This window comes from Daucus carota, chromosome 4, assembly GCF_001625215.2.
Source record: "Daucus carota subsp. sativus chromosome 4, DH1 v3.0, whole genome shotgun sequence".
Classification (NCBI taxonomy): domain Eukaryota; kingdom Viridiplantae; phylum Streptophyta; class Magnoliopsida; order Apiales; family Apiaceae; genus Daucus; species Daucus carota.
The window spans coordinates 24,820,796-24,848,336 of NC_030384.2; the positions used below are offsets into that span (position 1 = coordinate 24,820,796).

At 33.9% G+C, this 27,541-nt stretch overlaps 3 protein-coding genes across 4 annotated transcripts; all 3 read right to left on the reverse strand.

Annotated features, from left to right (window-relative positions):
* Positions 1-6,800: 6,800 nt before the first annotated feature.
* LOC108215586 (uncharacterized) lies at positions 6,801-13,866 on the reverse strand. Of its 2 annotated transcripts, none has more exons than XM_017388089.2 (9): positions 13,727-13,866; positions 11,916-12,119; positions 11,099-11,828; positions 9,356-9,423; positions 9,195-9,253; positions 7,834-7,937; positions 7,560-7,632; positions 7,269-7,449; positions 6,801-7,068 (listed from the first exon to the last, which is right to left on the reverse strand). In XM_017388089.2, the coding sequence occupies exons 2-9, from the start codon at positions 12,097-12,099 to the stop codon at positions 6,983-6,985; spliced, it is 1,485 nt and encodes a 494-aa protein (XP_017243578.1). In that variant the 5' UTR covers positions 12,100-12,119; positions 13,727-13,866; the 3' UTR covers positions 6,801-6,982. The 2 variants fall into 2 exon arrangements, with proteins under 2 accessions (XP_017243578.1, XP_017243579.1); XM_017388090.2 differs by having other exon boundaries at positions 11,916-12,154; positions 13,727-13,835.
* A 1,263-nt stretch (positions 13,867-15,129) lies between these two features.
* LOC108216832 (zeaxanthin epoxidase, chloroplastic) lies at positions 15,130-18,232 on the reverse strand. Its single transcript, XM_017389678.2, has 10 exons — positions 17,793-18,232; positions 17,511-17,673; positions 17,255-17,329; positions 17,076-17,176; positions 16,772-16,887; positions 16,373-16,587; positions 16,132-16,226; positions 15,833-15,947; positions 15,637-15,740; positions 15,130-15,342 (listed from the first exon to the last, which is right to left on the reverse strand). Exons 1-10 carry the CDS (start codon positions 18,185-18,187, stop codon positions 15,300-15,302), a joined length of 1,422 nt encoding a protein of 473 aa, XP_017245167.1. The 5' UTR covers positions 18,188-18,232; the 3' UTR covers positions 15,130-15,299.
* A 127-nt stretch (positions 18,233-18,359) lies between these two features.
* On the reverse strand, positions 18,360-22,870 carry LOC108218196 (NAC domain-containing protein 40). Its single transcript, XM_017391112.2, has 5 exons — positions 22,603-22,870; positions 21,294-21,547; positions 20,498-20,785; positions 19,767-20,296; positions 18,360-19,673 (listed from the first exon to the last, which is right to left on the reverse strand). The coding sequence occupies exons 1-4, from the start codon at positions 22,763-22,765 to the stop codon at positions 19,790-19,792; spliced, it is 1,212 nt and encodes a 403-aa protein (XP_017246601.1). The 5' UTR covers positions 22,766-22,870; the 3' UTR covers positions 18,360-19,673; positions 19,767-19,789.
* Positions 22,871-27,541: the final 4,671 nt, after the last annotated feature.

Genomic DNA, 27,541 nt, shown 5'->3' on the forward strand with positions numbered 1-27,541 from the left:
TAAAATAAGCAGACATCAAATTGAAAGCACAAGTCATACAATTATCAACACTACAAGATTTATGACATGCATCAAAAGCAGGAACAGCAGAAGTATCAGTCATAGTAGCAGGAACATCAATAGACTCTACTCTAACCTTGTTATCAGATTTAAAGTTCTCAGTAGAATGACACCTATTGTTCTTGTTCTTACTATTAACAAAATTATTGGGCTTGTTGAATTTAGTTCTCTCAGAGTTGACACCTAAACCAGCTTTAGGCAACCTAACATTGCCTTTCACTTTAATTGGTTTCAGGTTTGTCAGAATCTCATCTCTCATCTCATTACTCTCTTTCATTTTAAGGTCTTCCTGTTTTAGTTCATATCTAATGACAACAGGAGTCTCTAAAAGAGGTTCAGCTTCTGAGGTTTTAAACAAAGGTTTAAGGGAATCTTTCAAAACAAAAGGAATCCCTCTCTCTTCAGCACTCTTCTTAAAAGGAGTAATGTTACTAGCCTTACCTACAGATTTGTTATAGTCAAAGCCTATTCCAACAGTTCTCTTGATCTCTTGTTTATCATTAAGTTCTTTGACTATTAAGGAGGCATCCTTAAAGGCTTTACATTTCACTTTCTCTTCGACTAGCTGAAGTCTTAAAGCAATCTCACCTTTCTCTAGAACTTTGACTTTAGCACATTGTAATCCTAAGTCCATAGTCAATTGTTCTATTTTAGGTTTTAATACTTTCATCTCATTCATTTTATAAGCATGAATTTCTAAGACTAAAGTATCAATTTTAAGATTAGCAGCTTTCATCCTTTTAATAGCATCATCTCTTTCAAGTCCTAATTGCATAAAAAGTTTAGGGCATGTAGGATCTACCTGAAAGCTTCCAGCAGGAGGAGGTGAGGATGATCCAGTGTTAGCCATGAAAGCAACATTCCCTAGCTGCTCCTCTTCATCACTATCTGTATCATCCCAGCTTTTGCCTTCTGCCAGATAAGACTTGCTTTTGAAACCTTGACTTCCAGAAGTACCATGATGCTTTCTAACCAGTGCATCATACTTCTGCTTCAGCTCATCATACGAATCTTTTCTTTTTCCTTGAACCTTGGGCTGTTTGCATTCAGTTGCAAAGTGTCCAGGTTCACCACAATTGAAGCATTTGAACTTGCTTCTGTCTACCATCCCAGTCTTGTATCCTCCTTTGCTTGTAGAAGATGAATAGCCTCCCTTCTGAAACTTACTAACAGTAGGTTTGTATTTATAGGAAGGGTTCTTCCGGAATCTCATGTTTCCAAACTTCTTGGCAAACAGAGATAGAGATTGATCTTCTAACTGTTCAAGCTCTTCCATTGTATAGAACTCTTCGTCACCACTGGTAGAAGCAGTCTGACCCATCTCAGGTACAACAAATTCCTGAGTAGTCTCAGAAGGAACAACAACATCCTTCTTCTTTTCTTCCAGTACAGGTGACTCAACAACTAGAGCTCTCGAATGGTTCTGTGTTTTACCCCAGCCATATCTCTGTTTACTCTGAACTTGCTCCAGTTCATAAGTTTTCAAAACTCCGTAGAGTCTTTCCAGAGAAATCTCATTCAGATCTCTGCTTTCCCTGATGGCAGTGATTCTGTGTTCTAGATGTTCAGGAAGGGTTAAGAGAAACTTCATGTTGACCTCTTTCTTGTCGTAGAATTTCCCATTCAGATTTAAATTATTTATCAAATTATTAAGTCTGATAAATACTTCTGAAATCCCTTCACCGGGATGGGAACCAAACTGTTCATACTGAGCCATCAGTATCTCTTTCTTGTTTTCTCTAACTTCCTCTGAGCCTTCATTGATAATCTCTAATGTATCCCAGATTTGCTTGGCGTTCGTACAATTTACAACAGCATTGTACATCACTGGATTTAGAGATTCAACCAAGATTAGTTGAAGAGCATCATCTAAGTTCATCTGTTCACTCTCTTCATCTGTGTACTCAGAAAGTTCTTTCGGAATGACCTGATGAGGTATCAACACACCATCCTCTTCGTGTGCTAATATGACATTCATCGGAGTAGTAACACCTTTGTCTAAAATCCCGATGTATTTTCTGTTCGCAGTTCGGAGGAATAAGAACATATGCCTTTTCCATAGGCCAAAGTGTTCCTGGCTGAACGGTGGGATTTTAATGCTACTGATCTTTTGCGTACTCATTTTTTAGGAATTTAAAGTGAATAGTGTTTGGAGAGATTTAGATTTTTTTGAAAGAAAAATATTTTTAATCAAAATTAATTTTTGGAATAAAATTAATTCGAATAAAAAATATTTAGACGTTACAGAGTGTGTATAGGATCTGATACGGAAAAATGGTATCAACCGCTCTGATGCCAATTGTTAGGTCCAGATATGATTGTAGAAGGGGGGGGTTGAATACAATCAGTACCAAATCGTCGCGGAAGTGAATCTGATTGAATATGATTTGTTAATCAGATTATAATTAATTAATATAACAATGTTTGAAGTCGTTATATAATTAAAATGGTTCAGTTTTAATGTCCACTAAAGTTCGTAGAATAAATTCGACAGGGTATATTCTAGATTTAGTGATTAAAACAACCGGGTTATCAAAGCACAGAAAACTGTGGATATAACGAACAAGCAAGTTACTAACAACTTGAAAGCTTTACAAATGCTTTGAATACAAAGTGAATGAACACTTACAAATGAAGAAACTAAGCCATATTTATAGGCAAAGCTTTGTACATGCAAGACAATCACTAGACAAGACAATTACAAGCTAGCAAAGACAATTACAAGAAGGGTAAGACAATCTAGGCTTGGGCAAGACAATAAGGGGCAAGGGAAGACAATCTCAGATTGTCTACCAAGCTTCAACCAAGTCAGAAAGACAATCAAAAGGGAAGGGAAGACAATTCCTTTGTCAGAAAGACAAACACTACAAACGGCAAGACAATGGAGGATTGTCTTGCACACCTTTAAGCATTCGGCAAGACAAGACAAACAGATTGTCTTGCTGGAAGTGTGTCTCTCGGCAAGACAAGACAATGATGTTGTCTTGCAGACTTACACATGCCTTCGGCAAGACAATCTTCAAGGATTGTCTTGCACACCATTGAAATGAATCGGCAAGACAATTAGAGATTGTCTTGCTGATTCAATCAAGGCTAATGCAGACAATGAAGAATTGTCTTGGAAGCATGATGAATCCACTCGGCAAGACAATCCAGAATTGTCTTGCTGAGGTGGTTTTTGTGATTAAATAAAGAAATAAAATGGTATATTAAAATAGAAAATTATTCACTTAATTAATTTAATCATATAAATTCATAAATTAAATTAATTCGAGAGTGAATTAATTTAATAAATAAATTACATAATTAATATAATTATTTGAGAAGTGAAATAATAGTCTATTAAAATATTTAATCACACAATCTTCAGTAGAACAACTTCCGGTCTTCTTTAAACTTGAATAATTTCTTCTTGATTTGTCGAACGAGCGAACTACCACTTCTGCTTGACTTCAAATATTTAATTTGGATAACTGATACATAGATGTACTGTCTGGTTCATCTGTATCTAGTTAAATCAAATATTCTTCGTCAAATAAACAATAAGAATTTGGTTAGTTCGTCGAGTCTTCGTCTTGAACGTACTTCTTCATTAAATGGAATCTTCTGATAAAATAAAGTATAGAAACTTTATATCTTCTGAACTCCTGGACGTGCCACAAAAGATTATTTGTGCACTGAGGCTTGAACATATTAATGAACTTCTTTCAGTGGCGTGCAGCAGCATCCTGGAACTTATCTGACATATGATTTCCATAAATCATTTGACGTTCTTCGTACTGATTCCGATGACTTGCTATTTACTGAGCTTTCTTATCTGAGTTGAGTTGTACCTCTTTAAATACAAATAGGCTGAACATATGCCTTTCATTTTGGTCTAATTTGATTAAGTTAAAAATTAAGTTTTCGCGAAAATAAATTTGGTCCTTGGAACGAATCTTATATTACTAAAACGAGATGCACACTTGCAATTAATTTCAAAATCCTTATTTTGAGCACATCACATGCAATCTTACATGCTGTATCACTAATTCAATTACGGCCGACGACATATTTTAAATATTCCCACACCTTGTGAATGGTCATAAACCAAACACATCTCATTTTAAGAATGTGGGTGTGCACTCATGTATCATATTTTAGTGCTATTGGTATACTCATGTACCTTACCAATTATATGTGTTCCGATATTGCACTTTCAATTGGTAAGACAAGATTATACTCAAACTTGAAGACATTAAACTTGTGTTAAAAAGATATTTAGATATCCTCGATGAACAATGTATATAATTTTATTTACTCTAAAGACTTGAAAATAAATTTGGTTAGTCGCGCAGATGTTGGATATTAACATGATCCCGGTAAAGAAATGTCACAAACTGGTTACATTTTTTCATATGGTGATACTACAATATTTTGACGATCTACAAAACAATCCCTTGTAGCAACTTCTTCCAACCATGTTAAACTATTGACACTTCATGAAAAAAGTGGAGAATATGTATGGCTTAGATCTTTGGTCTATCACATCCGAGAATCATATAGTCTTTTAATCGATAGAGGTAATCTCACCACTCTATACGAAGATAATGAAACATGTATCACTTAGACTAAAACAAAAGCTACATTAAAGGAGATCGGACAAAACACATTGATCCTAAGTTTTTCTGTACTCATGAACTTCAACAAAGGGGTGAAATTGATATTTGTCAGATTCCATCGTATGCAGCAAACTTGTTCAGAAAATCACTTCCTACATCTTTCTTCGAGCAGTTGGTACACAAGATCGGGATGCATAAACTCCAAAATATAAGATAATATTCATACTTTTTTTAAATGAGGGGTGACATGATTTAATACAACACATGTACTATTGTTCCTTTACCAGGGTTTTTCTCGCGGAATTTTTCCCAATGAGTTTTTAACAAGACATATTATTTGTATAAGCCATCCAAGGGAAGAGTTATGTACAAATATTATATGGATGACTTCTTGTATTCCTGTTAACCTTTTGATTACCTAACTCATTAACTCTCTCACATTTAAATTTCCGAACTTTTAGCTTTTCACACCCACAACCTATCTTAGTTGTCCTATATAAAGAGAGTGCATGTGCACTATTTGATATATGAAAAATAATAAGATAAGTCTCCCTATTCTATTCAATCTGTTGTTTAAACAAGTGCTACGAATATCCAATTTAATTTTAAGTCAATAATTAGGTATAAAAAATAATGTAGTATTAGGAGTGTGTTTTTTGTCTAGAAGGTTTCATTTAAGGCTACTATGACTTGGAAGAAATTGATTTTCACTGAGCAATCCTCAATTAAACATCTAATATCCGTTCCAAATAATAATGTAGTATTAGGAGGGGGTTGTTTTGTCAAGCATTCCAAATGAATAAAAAGTTTTACTCAGGCTACTATGACTTGGAAGAAATTAATTTTCACTAAACAATCCTCAATTAAACATCTAATATCAGATCCAAATTTTCCAAGAATTGCTCAAAATAAAATAAGCCTAAGTTCCTATTATGTACAACTCGACCAATTCCATACATACATACACACACAGAGACACACACACACAAACACACACACATACCGACATACATACATACATACATGCATGCATGCATACATACATACATACAGGCAATTACTCAAATACAAACCACTTTTAAACCACAAACCTACAAACCAGCCCCAATCAATACACGCAATCACTAAATTACTTCAATTAATCACTAAATAAAACAAGACCAGCCTCAATCACTAAACAAATCACTAAGTTACTTGGATTAATCATTAAATAAAACAAGCCCGCTCCTACCTCGCCACCTGCGATCTTTACCTCAGGCACCCTCACCCGACCCCGACCACCACCCCACCCGGCTATACGACCATTGCCATCTCCACAATCGTTGTCCCACCTCTTCAAACATACTGTTGCCCCACTCCACCCCTCTGCTCATGACTTCTTCTTTATCTCTTCAATTTCGTTCATATTCTCTGGCAGCCTCCCCGCTAACATTCATCTCTTTTCTCCACCTCTAAATCTATACAATCTTTTAGCAAACTTATGTTCTTTTTGTTGTATTTTTAAACAAATATATTACTGCCCCTTATTTGTAGTAAATCGACGAGTTTGGTGGTGGCCGGAACTAATGGTGGTGGTGATAAGTGGAAGGTAATGTGTGTGTGTTTAATCGAAGAAGATGAAATGACCACTAAATATAATTGTTCTAATCGCTGCTTTGTAGGTTTGTATTTTAATTTGGTTTTTTGTAGAGTAGGATCCTATATGTATGTATATGTATATGCATAGTACCCTGTGTGTGTGCACGCGATATACACAAATACAATCTATATACGTCACTAAATCATCCAATACATAATACCGAACCTGAACTCCTGAAATCTGCAACAACTTTGCTCACTAATGGGAGTAAGTGGAGGGGTGGTAGTGTAGGGGTTGGGATGGGTAATGCAGCATGATAAAAGTTGGGTGGGTAGGTAGTGTAAAACAATAGGTTTGTAGTTTGTATTTAAGGAACAGTTTGTATTCGATCGTCAGCCTATATGTGCGTGTGTTTGTATATATCCAAAAGTTGTTTTGATTTATCAGTACAATATATATAACTAAAGGTTCATATTAGCATTTTTGTGAAAAAAAACTTCTGACAATTTTAAAATTTGCATAGAATTTTAGTACTGCTAAATGCTAATACATTCCGAGACTACGATTCAATTCTACTCCTTAGGCAATACAGTTTCAACTATATTGACTACATAGACCCTTTTAGTATTTACAACAAATTCAGAAACCGATCATATCAACTTTAAACATCCCAAATAAAATCCTTTTTTAAACAAGTTGCAATACCTGGGGGCAACTTGTATTAGAAAAAGAAAATCAGTGGTCACATATCAGCAACAGACCACAAATAAGCCTCTTTTTCTGTTGCTTGTTTCTCATTCATTCTCTTAAACATTGCCTTTTCAAATCCTACAAGATGCAAATAAAGAAAACACTATTAGCAATTGTTTTACAACTATTTGTTGAAACCACATATAAACAAACTTCTAGGAAAACCTGTATTATTTCCATTTATGCTTCATCACAATGCATGAGTTTGTAGGCCAGTACAGCAAGTAGAACACAAGGAAAAAAAACAAATTCCATTGACAGTGGGCAAGAACACTAACCCGTGCTGCGGTCGACACCATCCCAATGTCTCCCAGGTTTTATACCATAGCGATTTGGTGCGGCCTCAAATCCTCTTTTAAGCCAGCTGTGACTAGGTATCTCTTGAGGAACAATAAAACCGGATGCTTTCATCTTCTCATCATCTCCCATGTCTGGCAACACCAGCTCATCCTGCTTTTTCTGAACCATCAAAAAAACGTTACCAAGTATCTTTCAGCAGCAAATATAGAATTTTTTTTGTAATTTATCAAGTCAGGTAATTTTGTTATGTGCAGTAGATAAGTCACTACCTTGACTAGATGAGCCATTGGATCACCCCATCTGGTTTTATTCTTCAACATTCTATCAAGATCTGGATCATCTCTGCAATAGCAGAAGATGCGGGATATATGAAATATGTAACAAAACAAAAGGGCCAGAGAAAGCAAAAGGCGACAAAAAGTATCTTCACGATAGATTCAGAGAAGTGCAAATCACCAAATCTACTGTGTTAAAGGAGAGACACAGGTGTCTCTGAAGCTACGATATACATCAAAACCAAGTATGATTCTCATTATTTTTTACCTAGTCCGTGCAAACGGTTTTGCCTTCTCGAGTTCGAGCTCCTCCTGCCTTGCTTCAGCTTCCCTCTTTTGAGCCAAACCCTTACCCCACTCCAGCTTAACCTCCTGGATTGACATTATAATTAATAGCAATATCAATCAATTTAATCATAGCATTTCAAGCAGAAAAGTATTAATTTAGGGTGAATGACAAAGTGTGGTAATAAGAACCGTCCAAATGGAACTCCTATAAAAGTTGGCCCGTCTAGCACCCACATAATGCACTTAAAGGCATCACATGAAATTCATTTTCTTGTGCTTTTTCTGTTTCTTTAAAAGAAATACATGCAGATAGTATTTTTGTTAGCAAGTTAGCAATTCTTACTGCGTTACGCAGGTTTTGGAATTGGTCAACATCTCAACATCTGCTATTTACAGTAATATAGCTTAAAATTGTTCCGCATAGGGCCAACAGCGTAGTTTAGAAAATTAAATCTATTTACCAAATCCAAAGAGGTTCAGGTTTAGAAATTTAGCAACAAAATTAAGAAAAAAATTGACTTTATCTAACGATTCCTGCATATAATCATATGATAACATTAAAATAGTTTCATTCTTTTCAGGCAGAATAATTACTAAAGTCTTCACAAGATTGATGCAATCTTCCACCCTAAATAGATGTTCCGTAAATGGCTAAACATTCTTGTCTATTAATATAAAGAAGCATTCCAGCTTAAGGTAGCAGAGCCCATGGGATGCTGAATTTTAAGAGACCAGCCATGCATTTCCCTCTTCTCGCCCCCTTTTCCTTTCTAAGAAAAACTTTGCTTAAGGTAGCCAGAGCCCATGGGATGCTGAATTTTTGGAGTCCAGCCATGCATTTCCCTCTTCTCGCCCCCTTTTCTTTTCTAAAAAAAACTTTGCTTCTTTATTATTAATTTATTATCTATGCCAGTATTTCAATGTAAGCTTCTCGTACTGCAGACGATATTATAGCTCTTTGGCGCTTTGTATGAAATATAACCAAAGAAAACCACATAACTTTCGCAGACAACCAACTGAACATGTAGATTACAATATTTAAACAGGGTTAAGGCAGATTATCCCTCGCAAACATAAGAAGCACAATCTGTATGCTCAATCATGAATCTCTGTAAGCAAATAATGAGGCTAGGTTTGTTATCTAGTTTTTACTGCTTATTTAAATGTTTCTATCTTTTACTTTAAGAATAAGTAAAATTACTACCAGAATGATTGCTTATCCTCGCAGCTATGAACTATCCGAGTTTATGGGTGACAAGATGATAGAATATAAAAGATTTCTAACATGGTAGAAAGATAACTTAAATTGAATTTTGGACATGGACCAAAAAGATTTGGTACCTTTGGCTTCTCATCCTTCTTTTGTGATTTCAGAAACTCATCCTTTGTGAGGCGCTGTCCTGTGCCACAAACAACCCCCAGAAACATTTAGGTTGAATTAGAAATACACCCAATTCTTAGACTGCTGAAGACAACAATCTACACTATTGAACTCGACGAACCTGTTTTCTTATCACGATAAATAGGCTCAGCACCTTGTCCAGTAATAGAAGGGTCCTTTGCTTTAAACCTTCAGTCATAGATAAAATCAGCTCACTAGGTTGGCTAACAATATCTTTGTAAAAGAATGAGTAATGCTCTGACAGCTTCATATTAGGTAACATCATATGTTTGTATGAAATGCATTTTCCAAGTAACATATTACAAGACCAAGTATTTAAACAAGAGATGCATTTTGTAAGGCCAAGGAGAACAAACAAGGAATCCAATAATACATAAATATCTCATTCATATAAAATACAATAGCTGAGGGCATAGCAAGTAAAATGCAGACAAATCCACAGATAGAAACCAAAACCCTTCCTTAAGCAAGCAAACATAGACAGAAACAGAAGTGTGAGGTTATAATTGACCAAAACCACATTAATTATTCTTTAAAAAGATGATAACATATTGCCTGATCACTTCAACCATTCCACTGCCTCGAAGTATCTCAGAGAAGCCAACACAGCAAAAAGAGACTAGAAATATATTTAACCAAGTCAGAGAAGAGAGACATAAAGTGAAGCGCCTTCAAGGATTGAAAGTATCATTAAGCTTGTACATAAAGATAAATACTATGTAGAAATGATGATCTACGCACAAAGACAATTCTGCATTCAATTTTCTTCTAAAGAATAATATATATCATCTATATGCTTCAATTTCTATTGTACGTTTCAGATATAAAACCAAGATACTTCTTATGCAGCTACATTGTTTTTAAATTAATGCACCAGATCCACATACATGGTAAAAGATCATTGGAGGAAAGACTAATGCATTGAAGAGCAAAAAATCACTACCAATTCTTTTATGATGCTAAACTTAAATTAAACAAGACTACTCAACAGAATCATGACAACAGTATCATCTTAAATCATTATACTGCTACTACATTGTACATACTGATATAAATATTCATGGCATGATACCAACTCCCTAAATGCCTTTTACAGTTTGCATGTTCATTAATCATTATTTTGGATCCATGATGAGAACAAGAGTGAAAATCAGAAGAATGTTTTACATAAAAATTTTAAAAATGGACAAAGGCCAACAATTTGGATGTATACAAAAAATAAAATTAATGTATCTATTTATTTAGTTCATGTGTGGGGTCTGGCTAACCAGAATTCATTATTATTTACGTGTAGATATAATGAAAATAAACCCTAGTAATTCTCTACCGCAAAGAGCATATTTCTATAGTAGTTCAGTACCATGTACCAACTGTTGCCTATGCTCTTGTTCTATATTTGATTTTCTTGTATACCATTAAATTAAGAATGTTTGAGAGATTCAAAATCTTGTTTATATTTATTGCACTCAAATAGTTCACACACATTAGGACCAGGATATATATAGGGTTGAGGTTTTTTATCTTTCATATCCCTCATGATCCCAGCACATCCATTTAATGCATCAGTAATTGATTGAAACTTGTGGTCAGAACAGACAGAAGTAAGGCCATTTACCAGATAAAAGAAACATCATAATACTACTTTTATGTGACAGGTGTGACAATAATTTCATATTTTCTGCATGTATTAATATATAATGAGCTAGTCTATGCATATCAGAGGATATTAGTTAACATACTGATTTCTTGTAACTAAATACCCAGCACCAGGACAGTGTCAAGAAGTGAAAATAAATTAGTAAATTTATTTAATATAGAGAAAATAAATAAAATGTTTCATTACCTAAGAAATTCTTCTTTTTTTGCTTTCAGAACCTCTTCTGTCACATCTTTTCCGCTAACCAGACCAGTTTTTCTTTGTTCAGCCCTGGATGTGGTTTCCTTTGACTGTTTTCTTGGCGGAGAATGGTCCTTTCTGCTTTTCCTTGGAGGAGAGAGATCTGATATTTGGGATTGTGGATTACCTGATCTACGTTTCCTTGTTGGTGAAAGATCTTCCCCAGGAGACAAACGTGAATTAACTCGACTTGGGGAGTCTCGATGTCCTCGTCGGGGAGAAAGAACAGTATCTGATACATGACTTCGACGCCGTGGTGGTGACATATCCAAATCTTTGTGCTCCGACTTTGAAGTGGTTTGGATCCGTTCTGGTGATTGAGTATTTAAACTTGCCCTACGCTTTCGTGGAGGAGACAAATCCACCTTCTCATCCATTGAATCTGAGGGACTGTGGTAACGCCTCCGTCTCTGTCGTGGTGGTGACTGATCAGTTCCTTCTGCATCAGAAGGCTTTAATTCAGGTTCTGGTGAAGGTGTGTCATTCCTAGATCTTCGTTTTCGTGGTGGAGACATATCAGAATTAGAGTCAACTAGCTTCTGAGGAGCATTATTGACTGAAACCCAGCCACTTCCATCATCAGAAATGAGACCATAAGGACGTCTCGCCTTTAATTGCTCAAGTCTCTTCATACGCTTGACTTCAATATCTTCATCAACCTGGGGCTTCTCTTCATCTGAAAAAGAGTCCATTGTTTCGTTATTAATCAAATAACTAATGTCAGCAAGAAGTACATGACAAAGGGCATAAACTGGTAAACTACCTGCTGAATCATCATCATTTTCTTCTTCAGGTACTACTGGTTTTTGCCATACAGGATCCTCATCAACAAGGAGGACCCCAGTCACATCAGGTTTCTTCTGATTCTTCTTCTTCTTCTTCTTTTTCTTCTCAACATCATCACTACTCTGATATTTTTTGAGGTATTCTTTAAGTGACGAAGCCATTTCTTATTCTTGATTAAACACTGTTTCAGAAGTGAGACACCACAATATTCAACACCTAGTAAACAGATAATCATGAATTGCACTTCATTTGATTTGACCTCTGCTTCGTATTTCATCTAATAAAAAATCCCAATAAAATTATAAAAAAAATGGTTTGAGTACTCCTACAACAAGTCTAGTGCTGACTTTGTCCATATAACTAAAATTGTCTTTTCAGCATATTTGTAGTAAAAGAAGTTATGCAGGATGTACATTAAAAACAAAGATAAATGAAATAAACAATAATAAGACAACACCATAAAATTGATTGGATTAACTGCATAAGATCCGTTACCTCAAAGACTTCTCATAGGAATCCCATCAATTTTTACTCATGAAAGAAGAAAAATCTTAACAGCTCCTAATCTTTTTTTTAACAATTGTTTTGTAGTATGTAGTGTATTATATGTAGAAAATAAAAACATAAATAAGCTTAACATCTAATGGGGCATGTTTGTTTTCCTGAAAAATAACTTCTCACTATAATTAGTTAAGTAACTATTTATCCTATTTGTGTAGTAAAGACAACTTGAACTGACTTATAAGTTAAATTCATAATAGGGTGCTTATTTCAGTTGCTTATTTAGAATTATTACTTAGGTTTGATAAAAAGCAAACCTACCCAGTTTAAATGTAAGTTATACTCTTTTATTCTGTTAATTATTTTATCTGATAAGTTACACATAAGATAAGCCAGAAAGCTCCCTCATAATATTTCATATTATAATAAAGAACCTAATGAACGACACTTTTTAAAGTTTCCACAAATAAGATGACTTACTTCTTTTACTGTAGATACAACGAATGCCTCATAAAAATTAAATTTAACAATAATTCTAAACTTTAATTCTTTTCCTTACAATAAAAGTAATATTCTTATTTTTGCTTGCGTTATCCATCACTAGGCATGACGAAAAAGAGTCAAGTTGCCTTCTCATCTTGAAACTAATAGAATGAGAAACAATTACTGAGACGTTGAGAATAGCAAGCATTGCTTCATAGTTCATACAAATTTAAAATCCATGCTTAATCAGCTTTTAAGTTCAAAACTATATTACGCGGTATATACATTTCACACGCTATCCTGACATTAAATTGCAACAAAACACAAATATTGGAATTCATCATTGCATTATCCACAAACATTAAATAGCGCAGTAATGTATAATGCCAAAGATAAATAAAAGAAAACTTCAAATTTTATTAGTAAAGAGGTCAATTGTCTTTAATATTCCTAAATGTAGTTGTATTTTTCCTAAACCGAACATCGGCCACAAGAACAGTAATGTACATTACATCGAAATTAAGTCGACGAAAAACTCCGTTATGAAGAATTACTTAATTACTAAATTCCAGCTTACAGAAGCTAAAATTAAATAAACTTCAACTCAATTAACTCGAAAACCTAAAATTCCTAAAATCTAGTGTAATTTTCTTTGGCACAATTCAACAAACACTTGATGTGTGTGTGTTATATTTCTAATTCCATTGCTGGCATACACGCACACAATTTGAAGAATCAAAGAGTAGAATAAGCAAAATATGTGTGTAATTGTGTGAATAGATTGGATTGAAGAAAGTGACTTACGGATTGTTGTGTGTATTCTCCGAGTTATAACGGCAGCAGAGCTAACGGGGAATCGGCGATCGAGGAGAGCGATGGATGAATCGCAGGCTCGCAGCCAGCAATTAAACTAAAGGTACTGTCTTTATAAATACTACTCCCCCTGTCCCACCCAATTCTTTACATTTGGTTTGGGCATGAAGGTTAAGAAATATGTATAGGGTGTGAAGTGGCGGGACCCATCAAGTGAAGTGGCGGGACCCATCAATTTTTAATGTATAAAAGAGAGATAGTGGAGTAAAAGTAGTGTGAAAAGGGAGTAAAAGTAGTGTGAAAAGGGAGTAAAAGTAGGGAAGTGGTGGGACCCATTTACTATTTTTGGTAAGTTTTGAAATGTAAAGAATTGGATAGCACATCCCAAAAAGGAAATTATAAAGAATCTGGTGGGACGGAGGGAGTAGTAAAAACACTGTGGGTCAGCAGTAGTTCTGAAAATCAGTTATTTAATGTTAATTAGAATCCGATTAATTAATAACATATCTTTCTAAAATTAATCAAATATATTGAATAAATTAAATGTTGTAACAGGAGTAGTATTTGTATAAATAATTTTCAGAAAATGGATGTTTGATCTTATTTTTAAGAATTATTTTTGAAAAATATAAAGATATAAATAGTTCAAAAGATGAAAAATTAATTATATTATTTCTTTCTAAAAAACCTTAAATGATACTCCTGATAGAATTATACACGTTTGGGTGAGGGTTTGGCAGACAGTTAATAATTTTATAAAATATAATTATATAAACTTTTATAACTTCGTTTTATTAGTAAAACATAATATTTAAATCTTTATTTTGAAAAAAAAGAACTTTTAAACAATAAGTGAAAAAACTAGATTTTATAAGTTCAAATTGCGCGTGAAACAATGAAAAAAATTATATGAGCGGGACGAAGAGAGTATTGATATCAAATTATTTTTTTTATTTTCACCACAGTAATTTAATTATACCGGCATTGCAAGGATGTATTCTATTATTTAATAATTTTTTATATTTTTTCAAATTAATTTATTTGCAAGGATGTATTCTATCAGTTAATAATTTTTTATATCTTTTCAAATTAATTTATTTTAATACATTGGTTTTATAGCTCCAGTAGCATGAAATATAAAAAACTCAATATAACCATCCTCCATAGTTTGTGATTTAATTAATTCAGATTTAATTGATTCAACGATTATACGAGGACAGTACTTTTAATAATATAGTATAGATTAGCAATCCTTTCAAAAAAGAATTGTATTATTTTTATTATACGGAGCAAGTTGAAGTAAATTGTGATTTCTGATCGAACATGCAGTCTTTGATGGATGCTTCCAAAACATGGCTGTAGCCAAAAGATTTAGCAGAAAAAAACTGGGGACATATCAAATAATATGTTTTTTTTAAATATAATAAAATGTTTTAATATTCAACCGGTTTGCAATCTAAAATTTAGATCTACAATTTGTATTCTAAATGAACTCAGAATTGCACTCAGAATTCAGAATGTAAGAAATACAGTGAGCTTTCCCATACACATCCTAACTTTTTACTTAGGCAGCAGCAACAAAACTGTTCTTCCTCCTCCACCACAACCTGAAACCGAAAAGCACGAAATCATTCCTAAGAATTTATGGCCTTTTACACTTTGCTAAAAATACAATGTAGGTTGTTATGACAATGATATATCTGGTAGCTTGTCCCTGTCTCTGTACTCATTGAATTATATGATTTTCAGTAATCAAGTTTCTGTTTGCTATCTGTTAAGTTCTTTTTACGACATTGTTCATGTTTATATCAGTGTTTTTTTATGATACGTGGAAAAAAAAAACAAATTGTTGCCTGCAGTTAAAAAACTACAATAACCATAGTAGTGATAGAGTAGCTCACCTGTGGCCTGCTAACATCCAATTCATAAAAAGCTGGAAACACCACTGTATAAATTTACGCGCCATGTGAATTGCAGAATTTGTGATTTGGGCTCCAAATACATTCTGAAATGAAAAACGAAGGTCAAAATGAGAATATCAGTACTTCACAATATGAAAAGGATACTAATCAAGGTCGTTTATAATTTAGAACTTACAGATAGCTTCGATAAGCCAAAATCAACCGAAGGTTTGTATTTGGACAGCATCTCAGATGCCAGTCTGCTAACTTTATGAACTGTCTTCACCCGAAATATTCGTTTTCGTTGGTATCTTCTCATGGGAAATCAGCAAAGTAAAAAAAAAGAATCGTAATTTTGTGAATCAAAATTGCACGACTTTTTATCTATAACAAAGCTATACAAACGTCTTCATCTCTAATTCTAGCACCAACTAGATATCAAGTTTAAAGGTATAAATTAGAACTAAGAACGAAGATTTATTATGCTCTTGCTACCTTATAAGGGACTCAGAAATCTGGTCGAGCTGGCTCCTTTCATCAGCGTTCCTCATGTCAACATTATTAAGTTCGTGAATCAGTTGATAAGCATCCTGCAAAATAGTGGTCAAACAAATGTCCAATGACCTTAGAACTATCTAGAAACATAAATTTGAACGTAAGAGATATCATACGTGACAGTACATATTGGACCACACAAACTCAACAGAAACACTGATCTATGTTTTTTTTTTTTTACCTCAATTGCCATACAACCACCTTGGCCAAGATTTGGCTGCATTGGATGAGCAGCATCACCTATCAAAGTCACACGACGTCCGTTTCCCCAAGAGTTGATCATGTCCCTATCGTATATATCTCTCCGTAAAATCTTATCCTCTGGTGTTTCTAATATCAATGTGCTAACATCACTACACCAGCTTCCAAATAGTTGAAGAAGCCGCTTCTTTTTACCTGTAATATGAGGGAAGGAATTTATCAGATGAGAAGATACATTACAATGCTGCTGCCATTGGTCGGCTTCAGAAGACTGAAGCGGGGATGCAGTGAAATTTAGGCTTCTTCTTTTTTTGACACTGTGCTGATTTCCATTTGATAAAGAACAAAGACTAGTTCAATCAGTTTAAGAGATATTTGCCTGAGGGGGGATCAGAGCTTTTGGGAGGTTCCTTGTGAAATGCATACCATTGCATTTTTCCATTGCCAACATCTGATGCCACAAAGTATTTGTTCAATCCCAAAAATACACGATATCTACAAATCAAGAAACTAATAAGATTTCAAGCCAAATGAAATGAAGAAGTTGAGCAATCTCGTTAATTTTTCAAGTTAAATAAAAGCTTAAAATTAAAACTTGAGAGGAACTGCAAAAAGTTTCATTCATAGGCAATTATAGAATGCCAAGATCATGAGAAAGCATCAAACGTTTACCAAATGCATACCCTATTGAATCAATATATGGGGGCACAAAATCAGTTAGTCCGCTGTAACATGTATAATTTGAATATACTGCTTCTTGCGCTCCAAAAAGTTTTGAACGCACCTGAAATTGTAAACACATTATCAGCATATTGTATCACAAGTAGTTTGCACAAATCAACAACATATCGAACTGGATTACCTTTGACCAAATTCCATCTGCCCCAACCAAAACATCACCTTCGAATGTTCTTCCATCATCAAGGATTACTGTTACCTGATTCATACGCATTAAATTTATATTGTTACATGAAAAGCATTTTCATCACAGTACTCGCATATACTTCAGTAGAGAAACAATTCGGTATTTTAATTGTGATGATAGAATAAATTGTAGTCATTAGCTTAACTATTTTTGTATTTTAATGTTTTCTGAATGTGCCTTTAGATGGACTTACCCTGGAAGAATCTTCAATGAAGTTGACAACTCTAGAGTTGTTACAAACAATATCTTTCCCAATTCCATGCAATAAAATTTGTTGAAGTGCCATTCTACATATTACTCGAGTAACTGGAAGCCCTCTTTCTACAGCAGGCTTTTCAAGATCGTATGTTGCAAACCTGTAAGGTGAAAGCAACCATACCAATGTAAAAAAAATTTAAGAAATACTTTCAAACATTAACTTCTGTAAATTTTGTTTATTTCAGTGTGAGTGAACGTAGCGTGTGAAGGAACATGCCATTTGCCTGAAAGGCCGTCTGCAAGGCCATTAGTCCTATTCCCAGTAATACAACCTGCCTCCATAATTCTCGTCGCAACTTCTTGATCAATGGCTTCCAACACTGCCAATGCACTGCTCAAAAGCTGAATTGGACCGCGATACAAACCTTCACCTCTCACAGCACTAAGATCTTTCTCAAACACCTTGACATCAAACCCTCTCTTCTTAGCTCCTAATGCCAAAACAAGCCCTCCAATTCCTCCACCAGCTATCAATATCCTAAGCTTTCTACAGCTAACTTCATCAGAACACATTTTATAGCTTCTCGCAATGCACTTGCTGGACCTATATTCATGCAAACATACAACATTTTTGCAGTTATTCAAGTAACTCAAGGACTGAAGTGATGCCATTAACAAAGCTCTAAGTGCAGCTTACTATTTGTGAGTATGCAGCATGATTATATGCAGATAGATTGAGGTGACACAAAACTAATGTGGTGGGGTGCACAAGGTGTGCATTGCGTAGAAGAATCAAATTACCAATAAGAAAACAACCCATGATACCCTCTGTCCAATAAATATCAAGGCCATAGTGTGTTGAGTGAATCAACAGAATTCTCCAGATGTGTGGTGATTGTGTGTGCATGTGTGTGAATTTATCCTATGATGTAAACAGCTATCAAGGCCATGACATGTTGAACTAGAATTAGGCAGGGGGTCCAACTTTGTAATTCTACACTATATTTCACATGTTTCTATTCTTCCTTATCCTTCTGATTAAGACGGCCAAAAAATATCCTAGTATCTGGTGGAAGAAAAGTGTTGCTTCAGCACTTTCAAACATAAACAGTATCATACAATTGCACTTTCAAATATGAAAAAACATAAAGGACTAATAGCATACAAACAAAACATTGTAAAACAAACTAATATTTCACATCATGTACAAAACCCTGGATGTGATCACTGTTTACATACTAGTTACAAGTATGTACATAAAACATTACTCTTGAAGATAATATTTACTTAAAAAAATGAATTTATTTCTGTCACTATATGCCTGAAACAGTATTTAGATACTATTAACATAGTAAAAATCAATACATCAAAGAGAGAAACTGAGGCTGATGAAGACATCCAGCATTAGTCATTTCCGGTACGACATATATCAAGAAACTCAAAATCCAGATTGTTGAAACTCAAGCTTGCAGTTAAAGTACTAAATAGAGCACAAGGAAACAAAGAAAGAACAGTGACACTTAAAAAAACAGTGAAAAAGAACACATGAAGTCGGAAACAAGATTGAGCCAACTCCTCGTGGACTGACATTCTAGCTGCCTGCTCTTGAACTAATTAAGAGTTACCATCATCGACATAAATATAACTAACAAACGCAGTACCGTCCGAGCAGAATCATTAAGCTCATGAAAAATCTCAGAACAATTTGAAAGCTGCAGCAAGTCTGGAAGCATTTTGAATAGTAAACATGGACTGAAACAACAACAGAAACATGAGAGAAAAGAGCTAATACAATGTCCACAAACTCCGATTACCAAAACAGGCATCCACGTTCAACGGTAACACTAAAACTGATATATGAGAAATAGAGCATCCTATTCTTGTGTTCTTTTAGACAGACTAGATGTTTGCAGCACTAAAAAAACTGGCACTGTGACTTGATTTATGCTTTAGCGTCTGATAAAGATACGAGGCTGCCCACGCCAAAGACACGAGGCTGTTCACATACGGAATGTATGTTGTCCTCAAAGATGATTCTTCTACTTCTGATCACTTCATATTTCTTCTTTTTCCACATCCCAGGAATATAGATATCGTCAATGTTGCAAACTAGATCTATTTAGTAGAGAAGGTTTGTATGGATCTTCAGCAAGTGTATCTGTATAATAACACACAATCAATTCACCCGAAACTCACAGAAACTTTTAATAATAAACAGAACTTTTGGCTTAGTAAATAAATTTGCACTTGCCTTTTAAGCTATTTCATCGGGTGTTAGTGGAGTTGCCTTACAAAATTTGTGAACAAGCCAGAAACAGAAACCAAGAGAAAGAGAACTACAAAAACCGTAACATGTCGATGATTCACTGTTATGTCTAGCACTGTAGTTAGGAGGCAACGTGGAAACTCTGCTGACTCCGCCACATTTTGATACATTTCATCTCTAATGCCTGAGGCTTCCACGGAAGGTTCATCCATATACTGACACTTCATTCTAATTCTTCGGGGTGCTGTTCCCTGGAAAGGTAGTGGATTTCTGGGTTTATTTCCTTTACGCGACCTTATTATAATTATTGGCGGTGATGTTTCCTGCAAAGTTGGTGTAGCCAGTGTAGCTGATGGGAAACTCTCTTTCGGTTGCTCAAACTTATAATCCATAAACTCTTCATTCAACATATCATTTCCGAGATGATTGGCAAATGAAGAATCATCGAGCATCATGATATCGTCATTTAACATATCAGCAAAAGAATTCTCTGTAGCACCTTCAGTGCACTGAAACTGAATATCACGGGACGGTTTCAATAGCAAAGAAATCAGTATAAATATGAGTTTCCAAGACATGACAATATACATAACAAGTAGCTAAATTTAACCCTGCAAAAATACTCAATAAAGTAGAGGATAGATGGCTTCCCTCGAATTTACTAGCTTCTAATTCTATCTTTCTGACAATAACTTGGAAATTAAACTGCAACTGACCTTTGGCAAGCTGCAAGATTCATGCCGCAAGACCATACCTTTTGATTTCTTATCATATTCAGAATCAAAATGGTCAACTGAGTGTGGATTATTACATTGATAAGCTGTTGTGAGCTCTTGGAACATGCCCATGTGGTCAACATTGTTGGCAGTGTGCAGGAGATTACTTACTGAAGTAGATATACTACTCTCACCACTAAGTGACTGATTCAACTCTATTGGAGGAATGTCATTACATTTGAGTTCAATGTTTTTACGATTGCGAACACGGCACACAACAAAAGATTCCTGCAATTAGAAAAAGGACAATATGCTAAAGTACTTGCTCATATTTAAAAATTTTGAGTAAAATGGGATAAACATACCCATAATGCAAATTGGAAAACACCATTTTTGCTGTTTAAGATATAATATAATCCGATCAAGCACGTTTTCTAACATTTAACTTAACATGTGGCATCACAACTCTAACACCTATAAGCATCGACTACCTTTAAGGAGACTAGACATCTCATCTCAACAAACCATATTTTGCAGGATATGTATCACTTGTTTATGCTATATATAACATCTAATCCTGCGATAATATGTGGCATAAGTCCTGACATCCTGTCTAAAATTTATCATGCTTTGATTAAAATTATTTTTGTCTGGTAAGAAAAGCAAACTATGTTTATTAAAGCGGATCTAAAACTGCGTGCTCCGTGTTAAAAGTAGCTGTCCCAAGCATCAAGAACGTAACAATATATATCTTTCTAACATCACCAACATATATAGATTAGCCTTTAACTATTACCTGAGGAGTCCCGCTCATGCTATACTCATGCATTATCCATTCAGTCCTTTTCCCGTTTGGAGCATGACCTTTGTGGAAAACCAGAGTCCTTCTTGATCCAACAACCCGGGCACCTGATTTCACATCCCGTTGTTTTCCTGTTGCTTTCCAATAGCCAAATTGAGTTGCTCTTCTAATTTGGCCGCCTTTTGTGTACTTCATTCCACGAGGAGAAAAGAAGTACCACTCATTATCTGACGGGGTAGCTGATTTCTCTGCTCATACATTGATTGAGAGTAAGCATCATATCTAAGTGATAAACAATAGCATGAGTATATTGCTGCCTGCTGGATGTATATGTTAGCTAGCTATGCTTAACTTAGCATTCTGCACTAACCTCTTCTGTTCTATGAAATGAAAACAGTCAATTACAAGGCTGCAGTGCTGTAACAAAACCACCTTAATGAACACTACCTTGCTGCAGGCAGAGTCAAGGAAGGTTTATTCACCTCCTAGCAAATTATTCCTTAATTGCATTGTACTGCATTTTATTTGTTTATTTGTTTTGATTGATTTGTTCATTTATTTGTGCATTGTACTGTACTACTGTAGTGTTACTCTCCTAGTGTCACAAAATATATTGAGAGGAATTTAGAAGAAAAAAAAGCATAACAATATATAATTAAAAATTAATTTTTTTTACTAAATCAATTTAAGAAATTTGTTTATATGTTTGTAATTGTACTAAAGACAAATTTATAATAAAGCACTAAGATATAACATATAATTGACTAAAATATGTTTACAAAATAAAAATTGAAATATAATTTACTAAAATATGCTTAAACAAAAAATTCAAATATCAATTAAAAAAACTATCCTATATCATATTTGCTCAAATACCAAGCTTTAGATTAAAATTTTTGGAAATAATTGTTCAAAATGCTCATTTGAAAAAGAAAAGATAAAGGAGGACGGAAAAAAAAAGTACTCCCTCCTTTTAAGAAAAAAATTTATCCCAAAATAGTTGAGGCTCTCCTTTTTCAATGCACATTTATCAACAATCTTCCAACTTTACTCCTCTTATTTATTATTATTTCCAACGTGCCATCTAACTAATTTTATGGAAAGTTAACACAATAAATATAAGTAAAGATGAAAAAAGCAACAATCATTTAATACTTCTTATATATGTGAAATGAACAAAAAGCTCATGCCCGCTCATATAAATTGGGACGGAGGTAGTAACATCTTTTTCATTTTGATATGTGACCCTTCATTAAATATATTAAAAAAACACAAAAAACATAAATGATTGATGTGAACAAACCTGGTAGATCCCAAGGCTCATGTCTAACTGCATCAATCTCTGAAATAACATCACACTTTTTGGATCCTTCTATTTTTCTTCTCAAATAGTGTAAGACCAGTTCTTCTTCTGCGGGCGAAAATCTGAAACCCGGACATGATCTAGTAGAGACTCTCATCTCCATTTTAGTGATCACTATCAACACATCTTAGAAACACAGAATCTAATATCAATAACCTTTTATAAAACTTACAACTTTTGAACTGAGTAATCTGATTTTTTTGTGAGAGAGAACTGCAAACTCAAAGTAATGGTCATCAATATGGATGACTATCAACTGTAAACACAAACACACACGTAAGGTAAATAGGTGACGAGGATAGTCAGCAGTGTATAGATGCCACGTAGTCAAGCAGATAATACGTGTCAACAGATGCATAATGTAATGTGACACTTATACGATACTGTAGAAGTTACACTGAGGTAAACAGTTATGGGTAAGTTGAGTTAATATTATCTTGTGTGAAGAGTCCTTGATTTTGAATCATATGTTTTTCTTGTTCTTTTTTTAAAATTTAAATTTATCATTTTATGATATATATAGAAGTATTTATCGGCATATTTTTATACTATAGTATAATAGGTGTAATTCATAATACTAAATTTTGATTATATTTTTTGTTTAATCAATCCTAAATTATCCATATCTATATAAAAAAAGTCTCATTTTATTAAGTTTACGCTGTTTCTCTTGTTCTTATGACTTAATGATTGAAAGTATTATGATCCTTTTAAGTTATCATAAATAATATTTTTTTCTTATAAATGAAAAATAAATATATGAAAATTATAATGCATGATTAGTTAAAAAATAAAAGATAAGCTACTATTAATAACATATATTAATATTAAAAAATATTTAAAAATAGATGTATTCTGCTTCAAAACAAACTGAAAATCAAATAAAAAATTATAATAATGAGCATGAATCTTCTTTCTTTAATGTTTTATAAAAAATAGAAAGCTATCATTTAACTCATATAATATAAATAATGTTCTTTTTCTTATAAATGAAAAAATAAAAAATATGAAAAATATAATTATAATTATTAAAAAAAAGTAAAACTACTACCCATTTACAATATATAAAAAAATATTGTAAAAGTAAAATTTCTAAAAAAAATAATCAATTTGTCTATAATATTTAATCAAAATTTAATATATTCTCATATAACTTTTCATATAAAAAAGTATATGATGACGTTAAAATTAAATTATAAATATAAATTTTTAATTATTTATTTGGTCGTGTTTTGCACGGGTTATCTTTCAAAAACACAAATACAAATAATTATATAAACAAGTAGATGTTTTCTTAAACACGGGTTATCTTTCAAAAACACAAATATAAATAATTATATAAACAAGTAGATGTTTTCTTGTTAATTATAACGTTTCCTACTCCAAAACATTGACAAACCATCATATAACTCTTACCGGAAATCACTACATGATAAATAATTTTTTTTCTTTGCAATTGAAGATACATAAAATATGAAAAATATGATTTATAATAATCAAATAAACGTAGTTTCACATATTAATATTAAAAAATATTTATAAATAAATAATACAAATTTTAATTATTTATACTACAAATTTATAATATAAATAAAAATATTATTAAAATTAAGATTTTTTAAGAAAATATAATAAATATAGATAATAAATTTCAAGCAATATATACACAGATTTAAGACCTGTATTCATAATTCACAATCCAATAAATAAAATGTAAAAGAAATCAAGTAAACATTCATCCAGAATTTTTTAACCTGTTCTTATGGTAGCCGCCCGGGCTTCCATCTTCCATCGGTTTTTACGAGTTGAAAGCCCCGCATCAGTTAATTACTTTATTTTCGTCTTAGTTTTTGAATAACACTTATTCTCGGGGAATTTTATTTAATAACATCCGATATTTTGTTGTCTTTCTTCCAAGCAGGTGGGTTTTCAGTTCGATTTCTCTTGTTTTTGTGATTCTGCTCCGAATCTATTCTAAGGAGAACTCTTAGATCTAAAACCATCAGAGATTCGCTGTCTTTCTATTCTGTTTCACGCGGTTGGATTCCCAGTCCGATTTCTCTTGTTTTTGTGGTTCAGCTCCAATCTAAAGTTTATTTATCTTTAGTTATTATTTCGTCTTGGTGTAGTCTCTCCTTGGCAAGTGTTAGGTTGTTTCTATCCTTGGTGAGAGTTTTGGTTTTTCTCTCCTTTGTTTGTGAGAGTATGATCTTTAATTTAGTGATGAAATTTGATTTAGTGATGAAAGCTGTTAAAGGATTGCAACTATGGTCGATAGCTCAAACAGGATTAACTCCAAGCGGATGTGGAGAAGAGGGTAGTTGTAAATATCTCATCTTTAACAAATCGCGTGATTGCATGAAGAATGGATTAATCAGTGATTTTTTTTATGTTTGTTCGACGCGACTGTTTTTGTAGATGCCGTATGACTTTTCATTATTGAATTGATTTTCTGTTATAAAAAATTCATCTAGAAAGTAGATTATTTTGCATGATAACAAAATGTCTTTGTAATTTAAATCAAATGGTAATATTAGCAATCCAGTTGGATACTATTAGCACAGTGACAAATGTCCCTAGAAAACACAGTGAATATCAATACAAGAACATAGTGGATCCACTGCGAACTGATGAATATATCCGGCATTATTCATTAATATTAATAACCAATCCGGTACATATGAGTTACGACACAGTATCGAAAAACTCAAAATCCAGATTGTGGGATATATTGATATAAAATCACGATTGTAGTTAATTAACAGAGCACAAAGCAATAAGAAAGAAGTGTCACGATTAAAACGGTGAAAAAGAACACAATGTCATTGACAACTCTCCTTGAGGAATGACATTCTAGCTGCAGGCTCCTCTTAAACTGATTAATGTTTACTTTTATCAATATTATTTCGAAACAATTTAAAAAAGTGCAGCATGTCTGGAAGACCGCCACAACAACAGAAACACAATAGAAAAGAACCAACACAAAGTCCACAAACATGTTAAAGCATCTCCGATATGTAAAATTTGTTTCGATGGTTCTGACTATAATAATTGTCTATATTTTAAATATAGCATGTTAATAACTGCTATTAGGAAACACGGTACGTATTTTCATCTCGTTATTCATTTAATCAGAGTCTGTTTGCTCCCAGCCCAGTCAAGCCAACTGTTTGTTGCTTCTCACCCATAAGATGAAAAAATATGAAAAGATCCGGTAACCACAACAATATTGTCTGCTTGATCCCTTCCTCTTGTTCTTTTGTCGTGGATATGGCGGAAGGTCAGCAGCGATTTTATCGGTGAATCAAGATCTGGTCTATTTACATAATGGTTATATTGGTTTGTTTTTGGTTTTGCTTCAAACCTCATTCAGTTGGTGACGAACTTAATCTTATATGTTCAAACTGTTATAAATAGAATTGGTTTAATACGGTAATTAATGACCGTGTCATTTGCTATACATCTATAATGGTTCAAAAATTATAAGAGTTCGGCTAAAATTATAGACAAAAGGAGAGTATGACTGTAGTGTGATATTTTCATGGATTATCTATATTTTTATAAGCTAGGGTTCGTGATTGCTGAGATTATAAGCTAGGGTTCGTGATTGCAAATAAAAAAAGGTTTTTTTACACAAGTCTCTCGATCTCAAGAATTGACAATGCCTACAATGTGTCTACGTACCCTTATTTATGGGGATCAAGCCATACATAATTCTAATCACCTAGGAAACTCACTAGAATTTTTGTTTTACCTTCAGCCGCCTTCCTGAAAGGGGCCCAATACGACGAGACCTAGTCATGGGTTTCAAAGCATGTCGGTCGGTACAGGATTTTTCGAATCTCACTCGGATTCGGTTTCTCCCAAACTCGACATAATCTTCACTCCATGACTTACCGCAAATGCAAAAGCGCATCTCTACTCTCCGACGAGGACAATCCAACAGACTATAGAGTTGGAGCTTTCCAAAAGATGTCTTTGATAAGATGATACAAACTTCACAACAAGGATAAACCGCTAGAATACAAAACAGGATCCTCACTTGTCTTTATCCACTACTTCCCAATGAGGGTGGCTCCTCAGAATAGAAAGCAGATCCTTCATTTATCAATGATAGATCCCATCCATACCTAAGAGCGTCCCCTCAAGTATAAGATGTTCTTTCTCGCTCTTCAAATGTTGTGTGTGACTCATTTCATGTTTCGTACGCTCATTTCTCCAAGTTCATCTTTATAGGGCACACCCACTATTAGTGGGGGGCTCGTCCTCCTTCATCTCAATCATGTTTTGACTTAGATAATGGTCCATGAACATGTCTTCAACTCTTTATATGAATCCGACTCATGCAAATTAGGTTTATGTTGAATTTTAGGAATAACAACTATCCCCCAGTCTCAGTTTTATTGAAAAGGTGAATGAGATTTTTAAAAAATCTTCAAAATTCAACCATTTAGTGTTCCTTCCTCGGCGAGCCATGCCTTATTGAAGACACGGTTCATATTTTTCATACATACATCTCTCCTGATATTCGGCGCGTCCTAGCTTCGATCATCCCTCTTGAAGAGCCTTTGTCTTTTCGACTTTCGGGTGGTTGCCAGCTATAGCGCACAGTATGCATTTTAATTTATTTTTAATCAGCATCCTCTAGAAAATATAAATACTCAGACCTTCTTCCTTATTCTCCATTTTCCATAACTGCTATTAATCCGTGGCCACTTGCACGTTCGAGCTTCTTCCGTTTTCATACTTTAACTTATCATTTCACCATCAAAGTTGCTAGATATATGCATATGTTTTTTTTCACTTTTTCATGTTCTTCATTTTTCTCTTATGTACATGTGGGTGTTTGGGCGGGCTTTTAAGCCCGACTTTTGGAATT

Coding starts and splice junctions, on each gene's coding strand:
- LOC108215586 (XM_017388089.2), bottom strand. CDS start 12,099: ATGGCTTCGTCACTTAAAGAATACCTCAAAAAATATCAGAGTAGTGAT. Junction 9,424..11,098: donor AAAAAAGAAGAATTTCTTAG/GTAATGAAACAT, acceptor CTATGACTGAAG/GTTTAAAGCAAAGGACCCTT. Junction 9,254..9,355: donor TTATCGTGATAAGAAAACAG/GTTCGTCGAGTT, acceptor TTTGTGGCACAG/GACAGCGCCTCACAAAGGAT.
- LOC108216832 (XM_017389678.2), bottom strand. CDS start 18,187: ATGGCATCACTTCAGTCCTTGAGTTACTTGAATAACTGCAAAAATGTT. Junction 17,177..17,254: donor CAGATGGAATTTGGTCAAAG/GTAATCCAGTTC, acceptor TTACAATTTCAG/GTGCGTTCAAAACTTTTTGG. Junction 15,741..15,832: donor TTGGCTTATCGAAGCTATCT/GTAAGTTCTAAA, acceptor TTTTCATTTCAG/AATGTATTTGGAGCCCAAAT.
- LOC108218196 (XM_017391112.2), bottom strand. CDS start 22,765: ATGGAGATGAGAGTCTCTACTAGATCATGTCCGGGTTTCAGATTTTCG. Junction 21,548..22,602: donor TGAGCCTTGGGATCTACCAG/GTTTGTTCACAT, acceptor ATGTATGAGCAG/AGAAATCAGCTACCCCGTCA. Junction 20,786..21,293: donor GCATGAGCGGGACTCCTCAG/GTAATAGTTAAA, acceptor TTCTAATTGCAG/GAATCTTTTGTTGTGTGCCG.